The sequence below is a fragment of the Ranitomeya imitator genome, chromosome 5 (assembly GCF_032444005.1).
Source record: "Ranitomeya imitator isolate aRanImi1 chromosome 5, aRanImi1.pri, whole genome shotgun sequence".
NCBI lineage: Eukaryota > Metazoa > Chordata > Amphibia > Anura > Dendrobatidae > Ranitomeya > Ranitomeya imitator.
Window position 1 is genome coordinate 122891866 of NC_091286.1, and position 24151 is coordinate 122916016.

General features: G+C 45.2%; 1 protein-coding gene across 1 annotated transcript in view; it reads left to right on the forward strand.

The window, feature by feature from the left end:
* Nucleotides 1-24151, forward strand: part of YIPF4 (Yip1 domain family member 4) — a 61558-nt gene that overhangs the window by 22826 nt on the left and 14581 nt on the right. Inside the window, exon 3 of the mRNA XM_069769119.1 lies at nt 19837-20008. Coding sequence (XP_069625220.1) covers nt 19837-20008 — 172 coding nt within the window. The remainder of the gene's footprint in view (nt 1-19836; nt 20009-24151) is intronic.

Below are 24151 nucleotides of genomic sequence, written 5' to 3' on the forward strand. Positions count from 1 at the left end.
TGTCCTCTTCTGGTCTTCATGCCACGGCTCCGGCACAGGCGTACTTTGTCTGCCCTGTTGAGGGCAGAGCAAAGTACTGCAGTGCGCAGGCGCTGGGCCTCTCTGACCTTTCCGGCGCCTGCGCACTGCAGTACTTTGCTCTGCCCTCAACAGGGCAGACAAAGTACGCCGGAGCCGCGGCGTGAAGACCAGAAGAGGACGTCATGGAATGAAGATGGGAGGCGCTGTTCTAGACCTGAGACACCCATCGGAGCAGGACCGCCCCTGGGTGAGTATAATCTAACCTCTTTTTCTCCTCTTTCAAGTTACATCGGCGGCTTATCTACAGCATTACAGAATGCTGTAGATAAGCCCCTGATGACGGCGAGCTTACCTCACCATCGATTTTGGGGTGACAGGTTCCCTTTAACTCGAATATGACAGCTGAAATTGCTTCTCTTTGTTGTGGTTGTGATGTTAGGTGGTATGGATGATGTTATTCGGAACTGCTTTTCAAGATTTGCGTCAGTGTGGAGCGCAGTCGACTCTTTGAGATAGGTTTTGTTAATAACTGATCTCAGTAGTGTTCCCAACACCGATGTATATTACACTGCATGTCTCCTCACAGTGGGAAATGCATAACAGCTCACATCACCTTTGTAGAACTCAAGTAATGGGAGCTCTGCTGTATACATCACATAGGAGACACTGAGACTGATATATGCATCACATAGGATACCCTGAGGTTGCGGTGTATACATCTTATAGGATACACTGGGGCTGGTGTGTATATAGCACATAAGAGACACTAAGACTGCTGAATAAAAATCACGTAGGATACAGTGCAACTGTGATGTATATACATCACATAGGAGACACTAAGAGTGCTTTACGCTTTACATAGGAGACAAGACTACTGCTTTCATCATTGGGACAAAGAACGTTCTGACACAGGCCATCTTCAGGACACAATCCTCTGCCCTCTGCATGTGCTGCAGTTTTTAGTAGTGAATACTGCGGGTGAGTGCTCGCCATCTAGGGTGGAATTAGAGGGCTGCCAGGAGTTTGTTGTCCCCAGGAATCTTCCCGGGGGCTGGAAGAAATGCCATTGCAAGCTGTAAATGGCTGAAGGTTCCCCACCCCTGCCTTAAAATATATCTGCTAAGTTTTAATTTCTACTTTCTTTATCAGTTTTCTCAATTCAACCATTTTCATATATTTCGGACTAATTTATAAATCAGAGAGTTGAATTCTAATGGTGAATGAGTTGTACTGTATCGTACAGTGAATTTTACTGTATTGCCATGAACAAAAACAATGTACAGTATTGTGCCAAGGTTTTTGTCAGGTTTGGAAAAAATGTTGCAATGTAAGAATCATAGAAGTATTTATGCACTGTATATACAACTTGTGTAATAATTCGGTGAACTTGCTGGATTGAAATACCTTATTCCATTGTTCGTTACTTTTGTATTTTAAGAAAAATTCAGACAATATTCTACTAGCTCTATGAAAACAATGAATTAATGAAGTGGCAGATTTAAAACAAGTGTGTCACAATTTTGACCCGGCAAACCTGCTGACTGCACTATACAGCAGTATTCCTTTTGGAAACTGTGGAAAGAATTACAAAAGTAACAAATAACATGAGAATAATTTAATATTTAGTTTTATTATAAATTCATGTTTTTATAGTTTAGGCTTTAGTTCCTATTCATCATTGAATTTGCACCTTTTTTTGTTGAGTTTCTGGTGTTTTGCACCTTTTTTGGAGTTTATTTTATATTCTATCTATCTATCTATCTATCTATCTATTTTATTTTCCTTCTCACACTTCCGCCCACCCCACGTTTGGTTGGTCGTTTTTGTCCTTTCTCATTATCGGGTCCTCTACAAGAGGCCTGGCGGTTTGAGGGTTCTGTGCAGGATCTTAGTTGTTCCCAGCATTGCGTTTTTCTGGACAGAAAGTTCAACTGTTGCTCCTGGGATCTGTTGTAGACATTTCCCTAAGGGTACCGTCACACTATACGATTTACCTACGATCACGACCAGCGATATGACCTGGCCGTGATCGTAGGTAAATCGTAGTGTGGTCGCTGGGGAGCTGTCACACAGACAGCTCTCCAGCGACCAACGATGCCGAGGTACCCGGGTAACTAAGCGCAGGACCGCGCTTAGTAACCCGATGTTTACCCTGGTTACAAGCGTAAAACTAAAAAAAAACAAACAGCACATACTTACATCTGGTGTCCGTCACATCCCTTGCCGTCTGCTTCCCGCTCTGTGACTGCCGGCCGTAAAGTGAAAGTGAAAGCACGTCACCGCTGTGCTCTGCTTTCACTTTACGGCCGGCAGTCACAGTGCGGGAAGCAGACGGCAAGGGACCTGACGGACACCAGAATGTAAGTATGTGCTGTTTGTTTTTTTTTAGTTTTACGCTTGTAACCAGGGTAAACATCGGGTTACTAAGCGCGGCCCTGCGCTTAGTTACCCGATGTTTACCCTGGTTACAAGCGAACGCATCGCTGGATCGCATCGCTAGATCGCTAGATCGGTGTCACACACACCGATCTAGCGATGACAGCGGGAGATCCAGCGATGAAAGAAAGTTCCATACGATCTGCTACGACGTACAATTCTCAGCAGGATCCCTGATCGCTGCTGCATGTCAGACACAGCGATATCGTAACGATATCGCTGGAACGTCACGAATCGTACCGTCGTAGCGATCGAAATGGCATAGTGTGACGGTACCCTAACTTAGGGGTCACTGCTCCAGGTGCTCCTATCACCACTGGAATCACTGTTGCCTTAACATTCCACATCTTCTCCCGTTCTCCTTTGAGGCCCTGGTATTTCTCCAGCTTCTCATATTCCTTCTTTCTGATGTTGCTGGCACTTTGCTCTTCCACATACGGTATATTATCATTGCTGTCTTTTGGTCCTTGTCTACTGCCAGTCACAATGTCTGGTTGTTTAGCCAACACCTGCTTATCTGTCCGGATGTTGAAGTCCCACAGGATTTTAGCCATTTCATTCTCCACCGCTTTTTCTGGGGTCTCCCACCTGGACTTAAGGGGACTTCCTGTATACAATTCCCGCTACTTGGTTGTGGCGTTGGGTATGCGCTGTTCCTGCTTGCATTTTGCATCTTGCCACTATGTGTTGGACTTTTTTTTGATGTTTCTTTGCATAGCACTGGTCAACACAAAAAATCATCAGCAAAGGTAATATGTCTGTTTTATGGAGTTTGATGTGCTGAATCCAAAAATATGCTTAGTTTTGATCTATCACATAAAGTTTCTGAGATAGTATTTTTTTTATTGCATTATTTCTGAATTTTCAATGTATGTGGTTTTTCCTATGTTATTCCGATTTCTTTGCTTGTCTTAATTGTGAATTTTCTTAGAGGAACAACATTATTAAAGGTTTTATGGGAAGGCGTATTGACAGCCACCATTGTGAGAGGATTTTCTCTGCATTTCTGGGAGGGCAAGTCACCTCAGAGGGAAGAAAACAGCCACTGAGGTGTAACTGATTGAGGGTCTCCACAGAGAGAGAACCTGAAAGCAGCCAATATCACACTGAGAAACTGCCTGTCTGCAAGTGTTCATCTGTAAGGAATAGGCTGACCAGTTTACCTCACAACTGTATAGTTATCTACCAGATTACCTCCAGTAAAATCAGTTCTAAATACAAGCTGCCTCTGTCATCTTTGGGGAAATATTTACATAGTCGGTCAGCTCATCGCATTTTTTTGAGTTTGTCACCAGCATTGAACTGAACTTACTCTACTGTTTGATCTGATTTAAAGGAGAAAAATGTCCCGACAGTGTATCAATCATCCGTACAGATTCTGCTCTTTGTGTGGTTCTTTTACACCAAAAGGCCAGGTACGTTCAATCACTCATGATGTTAAAAAGATGTACCAGATGTACTTTTAAAGGGAATCTGTCACCCCCAAAATCAAAGGTGAGCGAAGCCCACCAGCATCAGGGGCTTATCTACAGCATTCTGGAATGCTGTAGATAAGCCCCGATGTATCCTGAAAGATGAGAAAAAGAGGTTAAATTATACTCACCCAGGGGCGGTCCCGCTGCTGTCCGGTCCGATAGGCGTCCGGTCGCGGTCCGGTCCGGGGCCTCCCATCTTCTTACGATGACGTCCTCTTCTTGTCTTCACGCTGCGGCTCTGGCGCAGGCGTACTTTGTCTGCCCTGTTGAGGGCAAAATACTGCAGTGCGCAGGTGCTCGGCCTCTCTGACCCTTCTCGGCGCCTGCGCACTGCCCTACTTTGCTCTGCCCTCAACAGGGCAGACAATGTACGCCTGCGCAGAGCTACAGCGTGAATACAAGAAGAGGATGTCATCGTAAGAAGATGGGAGGCACCGGACCGGACCGCGACGCCCATCGTATCGGGACCGCCCCTGGGTGAGTATAATCTAACCTCCTTTTCTCATCTTTCAGGATACATCGGGGGCATAGCTACAGCATTACAGAATGCTGTAGATAAGCACCTGATGCAGGTGGGCTTAGCTCACCTTCGATTTTGGGGGTGACAGGTTCCCTTTAAGTGTCCATTTGGTGATGAAGACAAAAGTGCTATGCTCAAGTTGTTCAAATGGTCTTCGTGACTAGTTGAATATGAGGAAACAAAAATCTTTCTTCCTCCTCTACATATAAAGTTGGGATTGATTAAAATCTTTGTGAAAGCCATGGCAAAGACAAACTCACAAGGGTTCCAGTACATTTCGCAGAAATTCTCCAGCATTTCACCAGCAAAACTGAAGGAAGGGTAATTTGTTGGTACTCAGATCAGAGAGCTTATGAGAGACTGTGTTTGAAGGAGAACTGTAAATGATAAGGAATTCAGATGTTGGAAAAGCTTCAAGTGGATCTGGGAAAACTTCTTATGAAAACAAATCTCCAGAATATGTTAAAGGTGTTGAGGAACTGCTAAATACATACCAGTGTCTTGGATGTTGCATGTCTCTGAAAATGCACTTTTTGCATTCAGATTTAGATTTCTTCCCTCAAAATCTTGGGGATATAAGCGATGAACAAGGCGAGCGGTTTCACTAGGACATTAAAGTAATGAAACACCGCTGAAAAATCGCATCAACGACAGTCTAATATCAAGCACTTTTAATTTCTGCTCATATTGTGGTTCCTATTTTGCATGTGAAATTATTTTTGTTCAATAAAAACTGTTTTGTTAGATGAAGCATTTTTTTCTGATATGTTGATTACTGTTTTCTTAATGTCGCCAGTATATCTCCTATACCTTTATACTAATGATGCTGCTCCATGGAAACTATACGTGCTACAGAAAAACTATATACATTTTTTAAATCGGGACAAAAAGATGATTCAGAAAAGTACAAAGTCACCTGCGATGATTAAAAACAATATTTTTTTTGTAGACCTGTATAGTCTGCACCTTGGGTCTTGCCTTGTGTGGTAGATTCCTGCCTCTAAGGATTTGGTACTTAGTGCTTGCTCTTGTGTCACTATGATTAGTGCCTTTGTGCTCTCTGAGTCCAGCTTTCTCCAGCCATTGGTAGGATTTCTTCGTCAGCCACTTTCATCATCTGTCTATGGTACATCCCATGCAGCTGCTTGTCTTGCCATGGCACATCTCATCTTTTGGTGCTATTTTCTGATGAATTCCTGGATACTCCTTGTTTCATCCGTGATGGTGGCTTGGATGCTTATCAAGCCTTGACCACCATCCTTTCTGTTGGTATACAATCTTTGGGTGTTAGACTTGGGGTGGAGACCTCCATGCATTGTGAGGAGCTTTTGTGTTTCACATCTGCAGCTTCCATGTCTTCTTTTGGCCAGCACACTATGCCGGCAGAGTATCTGATAACTGGCAGGACATATGTATTGATGGCACGGATTTTATTCTTCCCATTGAGCTGGCTTTTCAGGACCTGTCTTACACTTTGATGGTACTATTATTCATTTTTATAGCACCATTTATTCCATGGAGCTTTACATGTGAAAAAAGGGGCATACATAGATAATTACAATAAACACGAGCAATACAAGGCACACACAGGTACAGAAGGAGAGAGGACCCTGCTTGCAAGGGCTCACAGTCTACAGGGGATGGGCGAGGATACACTAGGAGAGGGTAGAGCTGTTCGTGCGGCGGTTCAGTAGTCTGAGGATCACTACAGGTTGTAGGCTTATCGGAAGAGGTGGGTCTTCAGGTTCCTTTATTGGTATTTGAATGTTGCTGCTTTCCTTGCCTCCTCCTCATAGTTGCCATATCCCTGTGGGATGCCGAGGTACCTGTAGCAAGCATGTCTGTGCATCTACTATGTGCCCTGCTGGTAATTCCACGCCATCAGTCCTGACTACCTTGCCTCTCTTTATAACCAACTGGTCACACGTCTCCAGTTCAAAGGACATCCTGATGTCTCCGCTGTAGATCCTTGTCAGGTTGGTCAGTGAGTTCATGTCTTGTTCATTTTTCACATAGCCAGACACTGTAGTTATCTCACTGAGGGGGTTCAAGCCTATGCAGAACCGCAATGGGGACAGTGCATCACCTTGGTATATGCCGCATTTGATGGTCACTTGCGGTATTTGTCTTGAATTGACTTCCAATGTTGTTCTCCATAGGCCCCATTGAGCTTCTGAGGAAGCTTCTTAATTTCCTGTTGACATTGTAGAGAGCCAAGCATTCACAGATCCATGTGTGTGGTATTGAGTCCAGACTGACTTTCCTGTAGTCAGTCCAGCCCGTGCTGAGATTGGTCTGTATGGATCTTGAGTCTTGAGCGACTGCTGTATCTACTAGGAGCTGGAGCTTACAGCCTCTGGTGTTGGTCCCAATGCCTTTCTGAGCTGGATTCATGTACTGGTTCATATGTTTCTGTAGCTTGGTGGCTATGATGCCTGACAGGAGTTTCCATGTTTTGTAAGGCAGGTTATTGGGCGGTAGTTGTATGGATCTGTTCCTTTGTGAGGATCCTTTATGATCAACACTCTTCTTCCTTGTGTAAGCCAAGCTGGGTGGTGTCCTGCTTCTAGCAGTCGGTTCATCTCCTTTGCCATGAGTTCATGTACCGCTGTTAATTTCTATATTAGGCTAATGGTATTATGTGGCAACATCACGTGAGTAAGGGTACCGTCACACAGTGGCATTTTGATCGCTACGACGGCACGATCCGTGACGCTCCAGCATCGTAACAATATCGCTCCAGCGTCGTAGACTGCTGTCACACTTTGCAATGTACGACGCTGGAGCGATAATTTCATGACGTATGTGCGATGTAGAAGCCGTTGGTTACTATGCGCCCATCGTATACAATATCGTGCACACCTTTGTTACACCATGCGATCATGCCGCCACAGCGGGACACTAGATGACGAAAGAAAGTTTCAAACGATCTGCTACGACATACGATTCTCAGCGGGGTCCCTGATCGCAGGAGCGTGTCAGACACAGCGAGATCGCTGGAACGTCACGGATATATCGCTGGAACGTCACAAATTGTGCCGTCGTAGCGATCAAAATGCCACTGTGTGACGGTACCCTAAGGTACATGTGTACACACAGTGTTACACAATAGCCGGACTTGTAACCAACTCAGTCGTAGCTACATGATATGGGGGGGATGTGGGAACCACAAAAATACGACAAATAGAGAAAAACTATAATATAAAAAAGCAATCTTTATTAAATGCAAATACATGCAAATTTAAAAATCGGACCATAACATGACGAAATAGTGCAAAACACAGAAGGACTGTTGCTGTGCAAAAACAAGACATGCAGATCAGGAACTGGCTCCCAGTTGTACCTATGTGATGTTAAAAATAGAGGATATAGCAGACCAACTCAAGTACCTACTATATATATATATATATGGCTGGTATCCGTGTGTGCCTCATTATTGGACCCTAAAACACATGATGCAGTATCTGATAGTGCCCTAACGGTTATAACCAAAATGCAATTGTATGTAGTGGGCACAGAGGTATAGAAAAGTGTAGGGTAACACAAGGACGGGAGGTCACACAGGCAATGCCAATATTACCGACTTCACCCAAAACCACTACCCCATAGCCGCTTGAACCAAAGTACAGAGACTCCCCACATAGCTATTAGGCAGACACGGCTGCTCCATAGTGTATTACCTGATGCGGGCGGCTAACTATTATCTGCCAGATCCATAGACTGCACGTCTGCCTGACGCGCGTTTCGGAGGTGAACTCCTTCGTCAGGGGGCGTGTGACCTCCCGTACTTGTTACCCTACACTTTTCTATACCTCTGTGCCCACTACATACACTTGCATATTGGTTATAACCGTTAGGGCATTATCAGATAATGCATCATGTGTTTTAGGGTCCAATAATGAGGCACACACGGATACCAGCCATATATGTATATAGTAGGTGCTTGAGTTGGTCTGCTATATCCCCTATTAGTAACATCACATAGGTACAACTGGGAGCCAGTTCCTGATCTGCATGTCTTGTTTTTGCACAGCAACAGTCCTTCTGTGTTTTGCACTATTTCGTCACTGTGTTCCATGTTATGGTCCGATTTTTAAATTTGCATGTATTTGCATTTAATAAAGATTGCTTTTTTATATTATAGTTTTTCTCTATTTGTTAATTTCTGTAGCAAGTAGGTGTGGATCATGTCTGGGACTGGTGGTGTCCAACTCTTCATGTTTTTGACCCACTGTTGGATGTCTGTTTCTGTAATGGTGACTGGTTCTTGCTCGAGGTGGTTGCTGTGTTTCATTCTCAGATCTTGCAGTCACATTGCACTGGTGTTGTGTGTTTTTTTTTTTCCTTCTCCCATATGTTCTCCTCCAGTATTGTTCAGTCTCTGCTATTACTAGAGTTGCTGCCTTTGTGCTGTTACTCTGTAGTTAGGAGGAGTATACCTTGGATGGTTCTTTGGAGAACAGGGCATTTATCTTCTTGGCATCAGCTTCTCTAGTGTATCTCCCTAGTCTTGCAGCCAGTGCTGTGAGCCTTTAGCAGTATCTAGGGCTTCAGTTGGGGTCAGGCCTTTGTACTTGTGCAGCTTGGTCTTAAGGTACCGTCACACATAACGATATCGTTAACGATATCGTTGCTTTTTGTGACGTAGCAACGATATCGTTAACAAAATCGTTGTGTGTGACAGCGACCAACGATCAGGCCCCTGCTGGGAGATCGTTGGTCGCTGGGGAAAGTCCAGCACTTTATTTTGTCGCTGGATCTCCCGCTGACATCGCTGAATCGGCGTGTGTGATGCCGATCCAGCGATGTCTTCACTGGTAACCAGGGTAAACATCGGGTTACTAAGCGCAGGGCCGCGCTTAGTAACCCGATGTTTACCCTGGTTACCGTTGTAAATGTAAAAAAACAAACACTACATACTTACATTCCCGGTGTCTGGTCATGTCCCCCGCCTTCAGCTTCCCGCACTGACTGGTGAGCGCCGTCCGGCCGTAAAGCACAGCACAGCGGTGACGTCACCGCTGTACTTTACGGCCGGCGCTCAGTCAGTGCGGGAAGCTGAAGGCGAGGGACATGACCAGATACCGGGAATGTAAGTATGTAGTGTTTGGTTTTTTTACATTTACAATGGTAACCAGGGTAAACATCGGGTTACTAAGCGCGGCCCTGCGCTTAGTAACCCGATGTTTACCCTGGTTACCCGGGGACCTCGGGATCGTTGGTCGCTGGAGAGCTGTCTGTGTGACAGCTCTCCAGCGACCAAACAGCGACGCTGCAGCGATCGACATCGTTGTCGGTATCGCTGCAGCGTCGCTAAATGTGATGGTACCTTTATTCATGATCTTTACACCCTTCTGTATTTCTGCTAGTTGTCTGACTTCCCTTCCCCTAAACCTTGATCTTTGTATCCAGTCTTCTTCTCCAAGGGGGGCACGTACTTCTGTTGACCTTGCTGATTGTATAGCCAAGCATTTTCCATGATTGATGATGCAGTAGCATAGATCAGTTTATTACCGTATATACTCGAGTATAAGCCGACCCGAGTATAAGCCGACCCCCCTAATTTTGCCACAAAAAACTGGGAAAACTTATTGACTCGAGTATAAGCCTAGGGTGGAAATGCAGCATTTACCGGTGAATTTCAAAAATAAAAATAGATCATTATTTCCCCATAGCTGTGCCATATAGTGCTCTACACCATTCATATTTCCCCATAGCTGTGCCCCATATAGTGCTCTGCACCGTTCACTGTGCCCCCTAGCTGTGCCATATACAGTGCTCTGCACCGTTCACTGTGCCCCATAGCTGTGCCATATACGGTGCTCTGCACCGTTCATTGTGCCCCATAGATGTGCCATATACGGTGCTCTGCACCGTTCATTGTGCCCCCTAGCTGTGCCTTATACGGTGCTCTGCACCGTTCACTGTGCCCCCTAGCTGTGCCTTATACGGTGCTCTGCACCGTTCATTGTGCCCCCTAGCTGTGCCTTATACGGTGCTCTGCACCGTTCATTGTGCCCCCTAGCTGTGCCTTATACGGTGCTCTGCACCGTTCATTGTGCCCCCTAGCTGTGCCTTATACGGTGCTCTGCACCGTTCACTGTGCCCCATAGATGCTCCACATTAATCTCTGCCGCCGCCGCTGCTGCAATAAAAAAAAAAAAACACATACTCACCTCCCTTGATTGCAGCTCCCAGCGTCTCGTTCCGGCGCCTCCATCTTCCCGGCGTCTCTGCTCTGACTGATCAGGCAGAGGGCGCCGCGCACACTATATGCGTCATCGCGCCCTCTGCCTGATCAGTCAGAGAGCGCAGACGCCGGGAAGATGGAGGCGCCGGCCGGGAAGATGGATCGGCGCCCGGCGGCTGGAACGAGGACAGGTGAATATAACATACTCACCTAGTCCTGGCGATCCTCGCGCTGTCCCCTCCTGTCTTCGGCGCTGCAGCTTCTTTCTCTATCAGCGGTCACCGGCACCGCTGATTAGAGAAATGAATAAGCGGCTCCGCCCCTATGGGAGGTGGAGCCGCTTATTCATTTCTGTAATGAGCGGTCCCACGTGACCGCTGAAGAGAGGAAGAAGCTGCAGCGCCGAAGCCCGTGGGACGGCAGGGACAGCGCGAGGATCGCTGGGACTAGGTAAGTATACCTCAGCGCCCTCAGCCCCTCACCTGCCGACCCCACCGCTACCGTGACTCGAGTATAAGCCGAGGGGGGCACTTTCAGCCCTAAAATTTGGGCTGAAAATCTCGGCTTATACTCGAGTATATACGGTAGTTTGAGTTATGGTGGTGGTAGGTATTGATGCAAGTGCTCTACTGGCATCTTCTAGCATACTGTCTAGTGTTTCTTTGCTGATCCTTGGCAGTCGATCTCTTGTATTGATTGCATTTAGTTTATCTAAGATCTTCTGTTGCAGATCAGCTGCAGTGCTCTCTAGTTGCAGGATTGGGTCCGGGTTTTCAGGGGGTTGCACATGATGTTCTTCCAGGTCTCCATGTGGAGAAGTTCTGCAGTGCAGTTGATCCATCTCAAGTTGTGATAATAGCTTTCTCTTTATGACATTGAAACGTTGGGTGACTAGTTGTTTCTCAGCCAGTGGACATGCTGGTCTCATATGCATCCAGAGTTTCCTCATACGCTTCATATATCCTCTCATTTGGTTTCATATTTTATATTTTGTTTTACTATAAATTCATGTTTTTATAGTTTATGCAATAGAGCCTATTCATCATTCAATTTATTTTTTTGGGAGTTTCTGGTGTTTTGCGCCATATATATGACATTTGATTTAAATATATATTATGCAGCGATACCAAATGTCTTTTTTTAATAGGTTTTTTTTATTTGTAATGGGGCAAAAGTGGGGTGATTTGAAGTTTTGTGATTTTTCTTTTTTTTATCGTGTTTTTAAACTTTTTTAAAACTTTTTTCTGTGTTTAATAGTTCCCTTAGGACTGCGATTGTCTGATCGCTTGTGCTATACATAGCAATTTATCAGCACTGCTATGTATAGCTAAAATAACGATCTCCTATGAACACCAGCTACAAGCTGGCTTTCATAGGAGAATCGTCTTGACAGGCACATTGGTCCTCAGCAGACCTGCAGCTGTCATGATTGACCCATCAACGTCCCACGATCGTCCCTGCCGGCGCATGTTAAATGTCGCTGTCAGAGATTGACAGTGGCATTTAATGGGTAACAGCCACGGGCAGAGCTCCACTCCAACCGAAGCTGTTAATAAAGGCATATGATAGCTGAATGAATCGGCCATCATCTGCTGGGAAAGATGTGGGCTCTGTGGTAAGATGGCATCCAAGACAGGGACACAACATATGATGTACATTATTATTATTATTATTACTATTATTACATGAATGTCATGTCGTGAAGGGGTTAAATGAAGACACATTTTCCAGGACGTCCCTCCTGACAGCACCCTGGAGGACGTCCTCCTCCCCCTTGCCGGGACAGGAAACACACGAGAGTTCAAAAGGGCATGTCCCACCCCCAATCCTCAGTGTTTTTCCTGTCCCTGCAAGGGACGCACGAGAGAAGCTGCGCAAGCTTACCGGAGCTCAGGGGGATCGTGCGGCTCGTCCAATACCCTTCCCCCTGTCAAGAGGCTCAGGGCAGAAACTCTCCAGAGGGGGGTCCCTCTGCTCCAAAGAACAGGAAGGACGAGCTCCTGTGGCGGCCGCTCCTCCCGGAGGGAGGCTCTCAGCCGCGATGCGGTTCCATGCGGCGCGGCATCCAGAGCGGTGTGGCGTCTGACACGGCGTCTTCTAGCGGAAGTCCCGGGGAACCGCGTCACTTCCGGTTTCGCGGCATCTGTTACCGTCACTTCCGGGGAGAGTGCGTGCGCTCCAGCGTGGGACGCACAAGCAGCCGAATCGCTCCTAATCCAGCGTGGACGCTGCAGGGACCTGCTGCCAGGATCGTCATGGAAGGCACACCAGCGGAGGAAGGGGTGAGTGCGCATAGCGCTGTCCCCCCTATCCGCGCACAGATACTCAGGTTCATCCCATTACTTCTCCCTATCTTATGTCATTTAAGGATAAGGGAACTCCCGCTGCCGCCCCTGCTCAAGTTAAGAAGTCCGGCAAATCATCTGGGAAAACCTATAGATGCCCTATATGCAACGTAAAGCTCCCGGTCACTCATGCTAAGACCTTGTGTGCAGATTGCACTTCCAAGGTTATGAGGGAGAAACAGCCGACACTTCTGTCAGAGATGAGGTCCCTAATACGGGAAGAAGTTCAGGCTTCTTTGTCCAGTATGGTGGAGAGGTCCAGCCCGGGTCCCAGCCGCAAAAGAGCCAGACGGGAACGAGACATAAGAGAGCCAGAGTATAGCTCTGAGGACCAGTCTGACTCCGATAACTTGGCCTCAGAAGAGGAAGGGGAACTTCCTTCAGGGAGTCAGGACTACCAGAGAAAATACCTCTTCCAGGCTGAGGAGACGAATGAACTTGTGCAGGCGGTGCGGAGCACGATGCAGATTGAGGAGACATCTAAGCCTCAATCCTGGCAGGACCTGATGTTTGGGGGACTTATGTCACGTAGGCAGACAGTCTTCCCAGTTAGCGAGCATATCAAGGCCATGATACTGGAGGAGTGGAAGGAGGCAGAACGTCGGCTAGTTTTGACTAAAGACTTCAAAGCTCGCTTACCTTTCGAGCCAGAAGAAGTCAAACTTTGGGAGGAGATACCCAAAGTAGATATTCCTGTGGCAAAGGTTGCTAAAAAGACAGCCATACCATTCGAGGACTCTTCAAATCTCCGCAATCCCATGGATCGGAAAGCCGACATACTGCTAAAACGGGCTTGGGAATCTTCTGCAGCCCTAATTAAGACCAACATAGCAGCTACCTCGGTAGCTCGGTCTATGTACCTATGGATGGGTCAATTGGAGGAACATCTATCCAATAAGACCCCCAGGGCTGATATATTAAGTTCCCTTCCTATCATGAGATCGGCCACGGCCTTCCTATCTGACATGACTGCTGAATCAGTCAGGTTCTCAGCTAGAAACGGTTCTTTATCCAATGCGGCTAGAAAGGCGGTCTGGCTAAGATCCTGGTCGGGGGATAATGCCTCAAAAACCAAATTATGCTCTATTCCTTTCTCAGGGGCGAGAGTATTCGGTCCTTTCCTAGATACTATCTTAAGGTACCGTCACACTAAGCGACGCTGCAGCGATACCGTCAACGATCCGGATCGCTGCAGCGTCGCTGGTGAGCTGTCACACAGACATCTCTCCAGCGACCAACGATGCCGTTAACCAGGGTAAACATCGGGTTACTAAGCGCAGGGCCGCGCTTAGTAACCCGATGTTTACCTTGGTTACCATCGTTAAAGTAAAAAAAACAACCACTACATACTTACCTACCGCTGTCTGTCCCCGGCGCTGAGCTTCTCTGCTCTGGCTGTGAGCACAGCGGCCGGAAAGCAGAGCGGTGACGTCACCGCTGTGCTTTCCGGCTGCCCGGCGCTCACAGCCAGTGCAGAGAAGCACAGCGCCGGGGACAGACAGCGGTAGGTAAGTATGTAGTGGTTGTTTTTTTTACTTTAACGATGGTAACCAGGGTAAACATCGGGTTACTAAGCGCGGCCCTGCGCTTAGTAACCCGATGTTTACCCTGGTTACCAGCGAAGACATCGCTGAATCGGCGTCACACACGCCGATTCAGCGATGTCAGCGGGACGTCAAGCGACGAAACAAAGTGCTGGCCTTTCTGCCCCGACCAGCGATATCACAGCAGGGGCCTGATCGCTGCTGCCTGTCACACTGGACGATATCGTTAGCCAGGACGCTGCAACGTCACGGATCGCTAGCGATATCGTTCAGTGTGACGGTACCTTTAGAGTCAGCCTCTGATAAGAAAAAGAGTTTTCCAGAGGACAAACCAAAAAAGGGCCAGTCCTTTCGGAGAGGTTTTCCCTTCAGGAGACAGTCCGATTACAGAGGGGGTAGATCCAATAGAGGATTCGGTAGAGGTTTCCGTAACCAGGGCAATAGAAACAAGAGTTTCTTCTTTAGCCCATCCTCAAAGCCTAAGACACAATGACGCCACCCGTATAGGGGGAAGGCTCCGCCACTTTGCGGAAAACTGGGCCCGAGTCACCCAAAATCAGTGGGTTCTTCGGACTGTGTCAGAAGGTTACAACATCAAACTTTTCTCCCCTCCTCCAGATACATCGTACCTACGATGGTCATGCAAAACTCTCCCATGATGTTAGACTTCGAGGACATGCTTTCCTCAAAGGTCATAATTCCAGTACCACCACTAGAAGTAAGACGGGGTCACTACTCTTCCCTATTTTCTATAATGAAGCCTTCCGGCGACTCGCGCACGATAATAAATTTGAAACCTCTAAATGCCTGGGTCAGGTACAAGAGGTTTCGCATGGAGTTCATACACTCTGCAATCCTCCTAATAGATCGGGACGCTGTGATGTGCACTCTCGACCTGAAGAGTGCCTATTATCAGGTCCCCATCCACCCGTCATCTCAGAAACTTCTGAGGTTTGCGGTGGTGCTGCCGTCCGGGACCTGTCACTACCAGTTCCAATGCCTTTCGTTTGGGCTTGCCTCAGCACCCCGTGTGTTTACAAAGCTGGTGTCGGAAATAGTCGCTTTCCTGAGAAACCAAGGGATCAAGATAGTCCCATATCTAGACGATTTTCTCCTGATCGCAAGTACACCAGAGATTCTGTCAGATCACAGGAACCGAACTGTGTCAGTGATGGAGCAGTTAGGATGGATCATAAACTGGCAGAAATCCGACCTGACTCCGGAGTGCAAAAAGACCTTCCTGGGAGTATGTCTGGATTCGAGAAACAGGATATCCCTATTACCCGAGAACAAGTTGGAGGCAATCCGGATCCAGATCAGGCTCCTATTAGAACGCAGAGCATCAATAAGAACGGCCATGAAAGTACTAGGTCTGATGACTGCTTGCATACCGTGTGTAAGATGGGCACAGTTCCATTCAAGACCTCTGCAAAGGTTAATCCTTTCCAAATGGGACTGTCGTCAGTCTTCTCTGGACAGTTCTTTAAGGCTGACGTATCCAGTACGAAGATCTCTACTCTGGTGGAAACAACCAGAGAAGCTAAGAGTCGAGGTGTTATGGTCTACCAATCCTACGTAGTGGTAACTACAGACGCCAGCGCCTGGGGCTGGGGAGCCCACCTAAAGGGCAGGATCCTACAAGGGACGTGGCCAGCAGATGTCGTTCACAGCTCCTCCAACTTCAAAGAGTTGTATGCTGTCTGGGAGGCGTTAAGAAGGAACCTACACACCCTCAAAAATTGTCATATCCGGATACTATCCGACAATATTACAACGGTGTCTTTCCTGAAGCATCAGGGAGGCTCAAGACACTATCCGCTTCAGGAGCTTGCGGGAAGAATATTCCGTTGGGCAGAAAAATCGGTCCTATCCATTTCGGAAATCCACTTAGAAGGCTCTCAGAATGTCATAGCAGACTATCTGAGCAGAAGACGGGTATTTGCAACAGAGTGGGAACTCAATCAGGAGATCTTCCAACATCTATGCCTTCACTGGGGAACTCCCAGTATAGACCTATTTGCAAACAGGAGGAACTCAAAGGTCTCAAGATTCTTCTCGCTGAACCCTCAAGATCTCCCAGAAGGGATAGATGCTCCGAGCCAGGAATTGACGGAACCTCTCTCCTATGCATTCCCGCCTCTTGCGCTGATTCCAGCTGTTCTCAGAAAAATCAAAGAGGATCGTGCTCGAGTCATATTGATTATACCATTTTGGCCGAGAAGGAGCTGGTTCTCTCTTCTGGTGGATCTGGCAATAGAGAGCCCAGTAGAGCTCCCTCTCAGGGCAGATGTAATCCACCAGGGTCCGGTGTACCACCCGAATCCAGAGAATCTCCATCTCTCTGCATGGATCCTGAAAGGAACATCCTGAACGCAAGAGGGCTATCAGATCAGGTGATAGCTACTATAAAATCCAGCAGGAAGCCAGTCACATCGGCAATTTATTTGAAGATCTGGAAACGTTTCTGTCCGGAGAGTGGCAGGTCTGAGGTTACGGCAGGCGCTCCCGACTTACCCAGAATTTTAGATTTCCTGCAGGCTGGGTTTGACAAAGGTCTCAAACCAGGCACTTTGAAAGTGCAGATCTCGGCACTTAGCTCTTTTTTCGACTATCCCCTAGCATCCCACCCGTGGATAGTTAGATTTATCAGAGCCACCCAGAGGTTGCGCCCTACCATTAGACAATTGTCGCCGTCCTGGGACCTTAACTTGGTCCTCAAATTCCTCTGTAAAAATGTTTACACTTCGGCCGATAGTATGCCCATTCCAGTCCTCACTCGTAAAACAGCATTTTTAGTGGCAATTACTACGGCTAAGAGGGTGGGGGAGATTCAGGCCCTGTGCACTAGGGACCCGTACCTTCAGATTAGAGAAGATAGTCTAATCCTTAAATTGGATCCCTCTTTTATTCCAAAGGTGGGATCGGTTAAAAACAGAAATCAGGAAATTGTGTTACCATCCTTCTGTAATAACCCGGCTAACGAAAAAGAAAGAGCTCTCCATTCCCTCGATGTCAGACAGACAGTTCTAGACTATCTAGCAGCCACCAACTCGTGGCGTATTGACCCAAATTTGTTTATCTTATTTGGAGGGAAGAATAAGGGAAGGAAGGCCTCTAAGACCTCTGTTGCTCGTTGGATCACTTCGGTGATCTCTGAGGCTTATCAGTCTGAACGGCTCCCTCCTCCAGGGGGTCTCCTTGCGCATTCTACTCGAGGGATAGCTACTTCTTGGGCTGAGAGAGCAGGTGCCTCTCCTGAACAGATCTGTAAAGCAGCAACTTGGGCTAGCGCTAATACATTTTGTAGACACTATAAGCTTGATGTTTTGTCGGGTCAACATACTGCATTTGGGAGAAAGGTTCTCCAGGCGGTAATCCCACCCTAAGGAGGTGCTTTGGTACTCTCCAGGGTGCTGTCAGGAGGGACGTCCTGGAAAATAGGTATTAAGCTTAACGTTAATTATGTTTCCAGGCGTCCATACAGACAGCACTAGTAGTTCCCTCCCTGGTGATATTGTTATCCTCTATGTTAGAAAGCCTGACATGAGACGTATTATGTTCCTGGCATAAAATGTATTGCATATTATGTTTGACATATGATGATATATGTTCCTGACAGTTGATGTATATATTTATTTTCTATTAAAGTCTTTTCTGCATTTCCATGAGGTGGTTCTTGTTACAACACTGAGGATTGGGGGTGGGACATGCCCTTTTGAACTCTCGTGTGTTTCCTGTTCCAGCAAGGGAGAGGAGGACGTCCTCCAGGGTGCTGTCAGTATGGACTCCTGGAAACATAATTAGGGTATGTTCACACGTTCCTGATTTCCATCCTTTTTTTTTCAGGACTGTTTTTTAAAAAACTGCAGCTCTTGGCAGAAAACGCAGGTCCTTTTTTTGGTCCTTTTTTTGTCCTTTTTTGATGCGTTTTTTGATCCTTTTTTTGATAATTTTTTTTATGCAGTTTTCTATGCAGAGTCTGTGTGTTTTCTAGGAAGTTTTTTAGGGTTAAAATGGCTGAAAATACCCTAACCCTACCCCTAACCCTACCCCTAACCCTAACCCTACCCCTAACCCTACCCCTAACCCTATTCTAACCTTAGTGGAAAAAAAAAAAAAATTCTTAATTTTTTTTTATTGTCCCTACCTATGGGGGTGACAAAGGGGGGGGGGGGGTGTCATTTACTATTTTTTTTTATTTTGATCACTGAGATAGATTATATCTCAGTGATCAAAATGCACTTTGGAACGAATCTGCCGGCCGGATGGCGGCGCCCAGGGAGAAGACGGCCGGACGGACACCGGGTAAGTAAAGGGGGGGAGATTAGGGCACGGGGGGGGGGGCATCGGAGCACTGGGGGGGTGGGGCATCGGAGCACGGGGGGTGGGTGCATCGGAGCACGGGGGGGCGGGATCGGAGCACGGGGGGGCAGCCACACTCCGCCCACGCACTTCCGCCCGCTCCCCCGCACTTCCTGCTGCAGCGGTTCTGTACATCAAATCGCAGTAAAACCCACAGATATATTTTTGATCTGCGGGTTTTACTGCGATTTTGACCTCACAATGGAGGTCTATGGGTGCAGAACCGCTGCGGTTCAGGAAAAAGAAGTGACATGCTCCTTCTTTTTTGCCGCAGCTATTCTGCGCGGCTTTTTAAACGAAATTACGGACCATGTGCACAGCAGTGACTGTTTTCCATAGGGTTACATTGTTATGTACCCTGCATGGAAAACTGCTGCGGAACCGCAGCGGCAATACCGCTGCGGTTCCGCAGTAAAAAACGCACTGTGTGAACATGGCCTAAAGCTGCGCCGTGCTCTACCTACAGTTGTGAATCAGGCAGCCCAGAGGCCGTGTACTAATGGCAACTGATGCAGCCACAGTACGGGAGAGGGGTCGGACACTGATTGCAGTCTCTTATGGTCTGGAGCTGCTGTATTTACAATGTGTAAGTGTCATGCTCAGACACTTACACATGAGCACATAAAAACGGCAGTCCCCTAGTGACTGAATTTGTTATGAAAAAAAACTACACTATTTAAATTTGTACATTTCTAATCTTTTTAATATAAATTCAAAACCTAAAAAAAAATATCTTGTGAGATATTCTGTTAACTACAGGCCTTCATTTTTTTCACCATCCTTTTTTAATCACCTTGTGTATATATATCTCCCTATATTTAGTTAGCATCACAGAATTAGATTACAGAAATTGATGGCATAAATTTAAAGACAAAAGCGCCGAAGACTTTGGATGTCTTTTGTTCTACTATGGTATTTACTTTTTTTTGTTACTGTTTTGCAGGGAGGAATTGGACATAGACCTTAAAGACATTTACTACAAAATACGCTGTGTTCTTATGCCAATGCCATCACTTGGATTCAACAGACAAGTCGTACGAGACAACCCTGATTTCTGGGGACCGCTTGCTGTTGTTCTATTCTTTTCAATGATCTCCCTATATGGACAATTTAGGGTAAGCTTGTCACTTTCATATGCAACATGAGCAGTTAGAGGATGCTGATAAGTAATTTTTTGTGGTTAGGTATTCTGTTGCATTTTGTAAGAGCTCATCTACACTGACCAATGATTGCCGTTAACCAAATGCCGATTAGCTTCATATTTGCTGATTGTTGGTCATTTAGAAGCCTGTTTAGAGCGGCAGACTGCACTTCCAGTGCTCCCAGAATGATCAGAAATACGGATTTTTCTGTCACTGTTGTCCGTAGCCTATTTACAAACAACAGTGTGCTACTGAGTGAAGAGTTTTAGTGGGAACCTGCAAGTTTTTAGACCTTAAGCTAACATAATTTGTAACCCATCTAAAATATTGAATATGTCCATACCTGTGTATTTGAAGTCCATTTCTCTGTTTTATATAAATCTATTGGCAAATATTTATGCACGTGAGCTCGCAGGATGCTTGGTCCTGCTCTTAAAGCTTTCCGGCCTCTCTCCCTCTTTCTACTCCTGTTACGGGCCTGCTGTCAGTGACCGACAGTTCACTCTTCTCTGTAACATGTTCCCGTACTGGAGATCTTGCACAGCAACCATCACCGGGGTTGGAGAATGCTCAGTAAGGACCTGATAACGATGTTTTGAGAGCTGGACTATCAATCTGCACATGTGCCGCTCCCGCGAGAATGACAGCGCCTTCTCATGATCAGAAGGAGGGGGCAGGTCAAAGAGAAGAGTGTTGTCTGACACTGACTGCAAGCGGGTCACGGGAGGAGAAAGGTTGGAGAGCTATAATCACAGCCTAGGCCCCCTTCACTTGCGAGCTCATTAGCATAAACATTTGCCGATGAATTTCTAGAAAACAAAGAAATAAACTTCTAATAAAAAGGTATAGCCATAATCAACATTTCAGATGCCTTTACATAGAGGACATTAATTTACGGTGTAAAAATCTGCTGACAGGTTGCCATTAAGTAAAAGCGACTAAGGGCGCTGCACACAAATTGTATATTTGTGCTGGTAATCCTCCTGCTGCAGATAAACGGACACAACTACCAAAAATGTCCGATGTACAGTGAAAAAACACCAACAATCATATATATATATATATATCTATATATATATATATATATCTATATAGATATCTATCTATATATATATATATAGATATCTATATATATAGATATCTATCTATATATATATAGATATCTATATATATATATATATCTATCTATATATATCTATAGATATATATAGATATATATATATATATAGATAGATAGATGGGGATATATATATATATATATATATATATATATATATATAGATAGATAGATAGATAGATAGATAGATAGATAGATAGATAGATAGATAGATAGATGGGGATAGATATATATATATATATATATATATATATATATATATATATAGATATATCTATATATATATCTATATATATATATATCTATATATATATCTATCCCCATCTATCTATCTATCTATCTATCTATCTATCTATCTATGTATCTATCTATCTATCTATCTATCTATCTATATATATATATATATATATACATATATATATATATATATATATATATATAATCTAAGGTTGCCATTAAGCAAGCATCTAAACTATTTTCCGATTGGCAGCCTGTTTACACTGGCTTATTATCTGGAAAGGAGCATGCTTACTCATGAGCCAGTGCAAATGCACCTTTATACTTCCCTGGCCATTGAACAAACATTATCTGTTAATACTTACCAGCTTTACATTACTTTTCAGTGTCCTTGCCCAACTTTTCACCTTTTTTGTTTTCAGCCGATGATACTTTTATCACATATCATTTTAATGCAAATATCAACCTTTGCACATTATTTTACAGTTCACATTTAGATTGAATATAAGATATTGAGTAACTTTAGGTATGTTTACACAGAGATGTGAGCAGATCAGATGTGGTTTTCAAGAGAAATCTATGTCCAAAATCTGTGAGTTGTAACAAGGTTTTCAGTTATTATGTGGCCTTTTATTGTTGTTTTTTTTTTAAATCTTTTGATTTTACACAATTTTCAAGCCGATTCATTGAGGAAGCCACATAAAAGAAGCAACACATTGCTTCATTTTTATTCAGTGAGGTTTACAATACCTTGTCGGAATTAAATATGCAAAAAAAACTGTTTGGACTTTCCATTGAAATTAATAGCAAGAGCATTCAACAAGAATTTGAGATTGATTTCGAAGCATATTTGCTTCAAAATTCACATACAAATCTGCATGTGAACATTGCTTTTATAGTTCAAAGCTACATTCACAATTTCGCTGCCTTCATGCCTGAAGTTCTCCAAATCCAAAACTGCCTACTGCATTATATCAGCACATCCAAGCTGTACTTCCTTTAAGAAGTATATTTCTATAATTCATGTGTTGTAGTCTACTCCCACTGCAGTGTATATAACGTGGGGGTGGTTGTGGAGGGCAGCAAGGGAGCGATTACTTGACACATGCTCAAAAAAGGTAGGATGGACCATCAACAAGGGAAACTTGCATACAGGAATCATGGGAGATTAATTACCATGCCCCTGTTGAGCTGAGCGGGACTGTCCATTTTTCAGCCACTGCACATGTGAGCAATGGTGCCACTGCAAACTCAGAAAACACAAATAATACAGGATCAGTAAATGAAACAACACATCTCTAGCCAGCACCTCCAAGACCACCGCTGCACACCTAATCCAGTCTCCCCATACTTTACCAAATTTACTAACCCCTCCCCCTCCCCCTCCCTCTTGATATAAACTTTTTTTTCCCATTAAGACAGTAGTTGAGAGCTTGGACCACTTGTTCTACACAGGGAGGTCTGGTTGCCAGCCAGTGTGTGGCTGTAGATTTTCTAGAGTTCCTCTGACCTTCCCCGTTAATCTTAACACACAGGTTTTCGCACTAATCGTGATTTGAATATTAAACACTTGTGCTATTATTCTACCAACCCCCCTCTCCCCAAAGCCCCACCAGTTTCTGGCATGTCCAAAACCTGTGCATCAGGTCTGCGTATTCCCTGCAACGTGGACAACAGTCATCCGTCTCCAGACCCATTCTATGCAATACCTAGGGGGTCCTATACACTCAATGAACTAGAAACAGTTGAGACCTTCTCTGTGTTGTGTTTATTGAAAGCAAACCTGGAGTTTCCAGCACCTCTTCCCATTTTTCTGTAAAAATTTTACCCACATCCTCCTCCCACTTAATCCGAACCTGAGCAATTGGGTCACCCAAAATCTTTGACAACATTGAGTTGTAAATCAGAGAGATGATTTCCTTTGTTGATTTTTGCCTGTACTATGATAGAGGATATTGAAAACTCAGAGAAGGCTTCCTGATCCTGTATCGCATGTCTTAGTTGCAAGTTTTTAAAGAATTACATTTTACACAAATTAAACTCCTGTTTCAGGTATTTGAACACCTTGAGATGGTTATTAGACTATAGCTGATACACGTATTTCAATCCCCGATTCTTCCATTCTTCTCTGTTGTGTTCATTGTGTTTGGAATAGTTACTCCAGTTATTAATGAATAAAAATACAACACTATCAAACGCCTTAGTTGCATCAAGGGAGACAATACACAACGACGCTTCACGATAGTTTCTTGAAAGTGGCCTACCTGGCCCGTCAATGAGACCACATTGGTGTTATTTTTGGTTATGACTTTAATCCCGGTGAAACATCCCTGGGGGAATCCCCCTCCTTTCTGGACGTATTTAGAGTCATTTCCCTTGGGAGATTTCTCCAAATTTTAAGATGTTTAAACAGATCTGGTTAGCACCAGGATATCCTCATTCTCTTCTTCTTCCACTACTAGGGCTGAATAAGTGGGATCATGCTGGTTTTATATTCTGGGCGCCCTGTAAATTCGACCCTGACATCTGAGGACCAGGAATACCAGCAGGCCCTCTGTATGCAAATTTTCCCAATCTTGCTGCAATGTCTCCCTACACATCTATTTGCCTCCTCCCACTAGACACAAGGGCAACATCATGGGAGCCTGGTATACTGACCCATCTTTTTACTATAGGTCATAGCAGGTTTAAAATCACTTCCTCAGCTGCCTGTTTTCACTAGGAACACTTTCCTTCTCTATAACTTCCTCACAGAGTCTCCC